Here is a 5,668-nt window from a genome sequence, read left to right as displayed (position 1 = left end):
CCTCTTTAGTATCTTCATAATCACCATCTGCATCTGCATCCTCATCCTCTTCTACAATAGAATCAACAAGTAAATTAACTGTAACATGACCCGAAGCGTTGTGGAACATATGACTTGATGTTGCACAATAGGAAGGTTGAGTCCATGTCATTGCACTCGAGACATTTTCTAAGTGCACATCACTTGGAGATGAAATGAATTCGCTCGAGTTATTTTCTAAGTCAAGCATGCAGGAGAACTCTCCAGGAGCATTTGAAACTTGGGCAACCGAATATTAGAATATTTTTAATGAACAACTCGATTGAGATTTGATTTGCTGCAAGTTGTTTCATGTTACTCTGTTCTTGATCATTGGTGATCTCTATAGGAATTGTTTTTTTAGTTTATCGGACAATTACGGAAGACCTTAGTGGCATACTCTGCATGATTAATTCTACTAACTCTGTATATTTGCTCCATCATTCCATCAAAGTTGCAATTTCTAGATAACATGAACATATTACTAGATTCTCCCTCATATATAGGCATATTATTCATTCCAACACTCAGTTTCCCATTGAATAAGCAAATAACCGGTATTCCATTCTCTATTCAAACTAAAATATTAACATTCATCATATGCAAATTATTTATATTATTCAAAAATTAAATTTTACATATTTATTTCTAGCCACTAGTTAAATTGTAGTTGAAAGGCCCTCTATATCAATTTTAATCTATCAAATTTTAACTAGATTCTATTGTTCATCATAATTAATAAAATTATTCTAAATATACAATTATTTCCAAACTATAATTTTAACTAAATAATAAAGAGAAAATTATACATTGATGAAGTTCTAAAATTCGTCGGCATCGGAGATCAACAACGTTGGAGTGAACTTTGGGCAAGATCCCAATTTGAGTTTGGATAGAATGAGTTTGAAGGGAATAAGAGAGAAATTTGAGGAAGAAAGCGGTGATTTGGGAGAGAATCAAGAGAATGGGGGAGACAGATTGATGGAAAGAGAGTGGGAGAGAAAATGAGGGAGAGAGGTTGGGAGAGAGAGAGATAGGGAGAGAGTTTATCAATGAGGGGTTGGAGAGGGAGAGAAATCAAGAGAGAGATGATGGTTGTGCTCTAATCTTTGGGCACAACTAAGGCTTAAATAAGCTCGACGAATCGTGGATTTGCTGGGGGTCTGTCTAATGCACAGGACTAGTAGTTTCGGGCATTTTCTGAAAACTATTCAGAAAATCCATTGGACTAGTAGTCCCGTAAATTTTCTGATTCTTGTTTAGTGGCCGATTAGCAGCCACTAAACACACGGGACTGGATTAGTAGTCTCATGTGTTTCAAGAGACAGATTCAATGAAACCAACCTACTTTTGGCCAGTTTTGATAAGCTGGCAAAAGTTGGCAAAAAAAAATCGGTTTTGCTAAATATTTAGCAAAACGGACAGTTTTACTAAATATTTAGCAAAATTGGCCTATTTAAAAAAAAAAATCTCCGGTTGGGATTTATCCCTGGAAAAAGAAAAGAAATAAGAGAAAGAAACACTATCTACCGTCTCCCAAGGGTCGGCAGTCGTAAGAATCTCGTTTCCACTCTTTATTTTAGCAGCAAAATCCCCTTCTCATTTGCCCTCGCTTCTCTCAAACTCTCAACGCCCAAAACCAAGCAAATGGGGCTCAATCTCCTCCTCCGATCTCTCAAGCGTACCCGCCCCCAACTCACGCCGCCGCCCGCTCACCCCCTCATTTCCTCCTCCCCCTCGTCCACACCCCGACTCGCCGGAGGCGCACCTCGCCGCGCCTGGAGAATCTACCCGCCGCGGCCCCAGGCGCAGGGCCCGCGTCCACTTCCCCAACCCCGAAGACGCCATCGAGGTCTTCGTCGATGGGTACCCCGTCAAGATCCCTAAGGGGATGACTGTGCTTCAAGCTTGTTCTGTTGCTGGTGTTGATATCCCTAGGTTTTGCTACCATGAGCGGCTCTCAATCGCTGGGAACTGCAGGATGTGTCTCGTTGAGGTCGAGAAGTCCCCGAAGCCTGTGGCGTCTTGCGCGATGCCGGCGATGCCAGGTATGGATTTGATTGAGATTGGGATTTAGGGTTAGGGTTTGGGGGAGTCTTTTTGGTGAAACTGATGAATGCAAGGTGTGATTTGTGGTGGAATGAAGGAAAGATTCGATTTTGATGTCTTTGTATTGAGTTTTAGAGCTGGTTGGAGGTCAGTACCAGCGTTTAGTGAAGGAAACTGGTATTATTGTTGGTGAAGTATTTAGTCCTTGTTGTAGACTCGTGTGAGTTGATCTTTCAGCTTGATGTTTGGCGTGGTTTTAGGTTTCCAAAAGATATGATTTTGATGCTTTATGACCTCATTGAGCTTCTGTTTGGATGTTTTCTGGTTGGAGTTAAATAGTAGAGATTAAGGAAAGAAGAGTGGTAATTATAATCGTTATTCGTTAATTGGGGATTCAGTGCTAGAAGAAGATTTCTGTAGCTACTAGAGAAATTTGTGGGATTAGTCGCTAGTTTATAGTTGGATGGAAATCTGAAGCAGAAAGAGGAAATAATGTGGTTTTTCCAGGATTAAGCTCTTTTTCTTTGATGTTTGTGGTTGGTTTTAGCTTTAGGAATCACTGAAAGAATAAATGGGGAAGAGATAGTTAAGAAAAAGAGGACAGGAATTGGATTAATGGAGAGAGTGTTAACGTTGGGCTTCTCTTGTTTACTAACCCTTTGATCTGATTGGGTTAATTCTGATAGTTAGTAATGGGTTTTAGCTTCTGTACAGCTTGGTTTAGGTACTTGGTGATGGCTTCTGGGCTTGGTTTAGGGGCTTGGTGAAGACAGTAAGCAAAATAAGGCACCGGTAGCAAATAAATTTTATTTGCGAAAGCACTAATAATTGAAAATGCCTGCAAAACTGACAGATGTATCTGAAAATAAACTCTAATTCTTTTTTTTTTTAAGTTGGCATGACACTTCTTTTGCTTGTTGAATCTGTGTTCAATCCTGACATGCTCTACACCTCTTAAGTCCATGGTGCTTTGATTATTTTGACATTTCTGTTATTCTGAATTATAGGGATGAAGATTAAGACGAACACTCCAATCGCAAAGAAAGCGAGGGAAGGGGTGATGGAGTTCTTATTGATGAACCATCCATTAGATTGCCCAATCTGTGATCAGGGAGGGGAGTGTGATCTTCAGGACCAGTCTATGGCCTTTGGATCTGATCGTGGACGATTCACGGAGATGAAACGTTCTGTAGTTGATAAGAATTTGGGTCCTTTAGTAAAGACAGTGATGACTCGTTGCATTCAGTGCACAAGGTTCGTACTTCTAATCCATTTTCATTCAGTGCGCAAGGAGAAAACTGTGTCCTTTTGATCTTTACGAAATCATTTGAATCTTTCATGTGCACACACGTGCGCGCGCGCACATGTGCATGCGCACACACGGTAAACTCAGTATTTTTATCTGGCTGCTGTAATCTGCCATCTTCCCTATGGTTAGGAGGAAATCTGTGCAAGGCTTACTGAAATACTAAAATAAATGACATTTATACTATGTATTTCAGAGCTATGTTCTGTGACATAGTTAGTACTTGTGAATTTGGTGCTTTATATTTTATGGCTTGCCTTCTATATAAAAGATTGTCACTCGAAGGCCTCTTGTCACCCTGGTTTTCTTCCTATGAGTCATATAATGTATTACTGATACTTTATACTACATTTAATATGTAATAAATTTTAGTGTATTTAATATGGAGATGATGGAGGGTACTGAAACAGAAGGTTAATTTATTTGTAACATTTATACCTAGTTATGTCTGGCTATACAAGAGCCATGATGAAATTTGTTTTCCCTCCAGAAACCTGAGGGTGTACATGCTAAATTCTATTTCATACAGTGGTCTTTTTGGATTCTTTAGTTTTTCTATATGCTTTTGGATTTTATAACCTACAACTTGTAACTATCCCTTGGTTAAAGTTTCATTTGGTGGATTCTCAGAGAACTACTCTCACCTGTACTTCGTCCTCTTCAAGCTATACCTTGTTTTCAAGTATTTGTTCTTTAAGCTGTTAAAATTGTTAGAGATACTTTCTATGACAAGTTGAGATGGTGAGTACAGTTTGACCTACAGAGGCCTTATCAATTTGATGGAGGATTTGTCGATTATCTCTTGCTACTTATGTATGGCACGGAATGAAGCTAAATATAAACGTTACTACTTATGACAGGTGTGTGAGATTTGCTACTGAGATTGCTGGTGTTCAGGACCTTGGCATGTTAGGACGTGGAAGCGGAGAAGAAATTGGAACATACGTCGAAAAACTTATGACAAGCGAACTCTCTGGCAATGTGATAGATATCTGTCCTGTGGGTGCACTTACCTCAAAACCATTTGCTTTTAAAGCTAGAAACTGGGAATTGAAAGGCACAGAAACCATTGATGTCACTGATGCGGTAGGATCAAACATTAGAATTGATAGTAGAGGACCAGAAGTTATGCGCATTCTTCCACGGTTGAATGAGGTTTGTAACTTCTTTTCATGTGACTGGATATGGAATAATGAGTGTTTAATATATTATTTTCTGTCATCCCTTTGCATATTTTGTACTTCAATGCTATTAGTTTTGGCAATTTCATCAATAATCTATTTTTCCACTGCAAAATTATGTTTAATATGACATACAAAAGTATTTAGAGTAGTGATTCTCATAGCAATCATCTGCAGAGGATGCCAGGTTGATGCCCGCTTTATTGTAGCAGAGCTCCCTTTGAAGACAGGACCACATTTTCCTTTTCCCCGTTCCCTTTTCACCAATCAGAGGCGAGTGGTCCACAGACCACTGATTTGTTTAGCATATTCATGTATTTAATCATTCCTGTTTTAACATATTATTATCTATATTTTATCATTCCTGTTTTACATACTGTCACTTTTGTTGAAATAAGATATGTGTGGAATGAATAAGGTAGAGATCTCAGTGTGAAGGTTTTGCTCACAGACGAGAAACGGTGTCATCATCTTGTCATCAATCATGCATTAGTAGCGATGCTTTAACTTTGTGTGTTGTTGTCTTATTCTGGTGTTTAGTAGGTGAGAGCCGCTTTTGTGATCGCTTTTAGATCATTTTATTCTGCTATTCAACTTGAAAATTCATCTCTTCTGAAATATTTTAATCAGTGTTGGGTATTGGGAGGTCCTATGTTAGAAACTGGGATAGGGCCTTTGCTATGAATAGAAAAAATGTACCTGCATTTGATCCATCACATGCTTTATCTGTGCATGGCCCTGTACCAGACTAGACTTTGGTACTCACTATCAAAGGACTGCAATCAAATGGTTTACAGGCTAATAATACCCTCTGGAGCTGTAAGCTTTCTGCGGTGAGACATAGGAAACCATGAAGTTGAGTTTATCTTGAATAAACTGATAGAGTGGGAGGCTACAAAATTTGATTGGTTGTTGATTCTAGTATGACACCTAGATTTATGATATTAAAGAATTCTGTGTATATCATATGGTTGAACGGTAGAATATATGTTTCTCTGCAACAAAACCCAATCTGATGAAAAATCTAATTCCAGTGGCCTGGTTGTAACTTCTTGAGAAACAATATTCAAGAAACAGATAGAAGTTGGCTTGAGAAGAGATACCAGAGTGTGCG

The 5,668-nt window shown here is 38.8% G+C and overlaps 1 protein-coding gene across 1 annotated transcript in view; it reads left to right on the top strand.

Annotated features, from left to right (window-relative positions):
* LOC109821727 (NADH dehydrogenase [ubiquinone] iron-sulfur protein 1, mitochondrial) overlaps window positions 916–5,668 on the top strand; it is a 7,728-nt gene continuing 2,975 nt past the window's right edge. The window contains exons 1-4 of the mRNA XM_020387889.1: window positions 916–958; window positions 1,605–2,066; window positions 3,075–3,321; window positions 4,234–4,528. Of these exons, the coding sequence (XP_020243478.1) occupies window positions 916–958; window positions 1,605–2,066; window positions 3,075–3,321; window positions 4,234–4,528 (1,047 nt within the window). The remainder of the gene's footprint in view (window positions 959–1,604; window positions 2,067–3,074; window positions 3,322–4,233; window positions 4,529–5,668) is intronic.

Source organism: Asparagus officinalis, chromosome 8 (genome assembly GCF_001876935.1).
Source record: "Asparagus officinalis chromosome 8, Aspof.V1, whole genome shotgun sequence".
Lineage (NCBI taxonomy): Eukaryota > Viridiplantae > Streptophyta > Magnoliopsida > Asparagales > Asparagaceae > Asparagus > Asparagus officinalis.
This window is presented reverse-complemented; position numbering and strand designations above follow the sequence as displayed.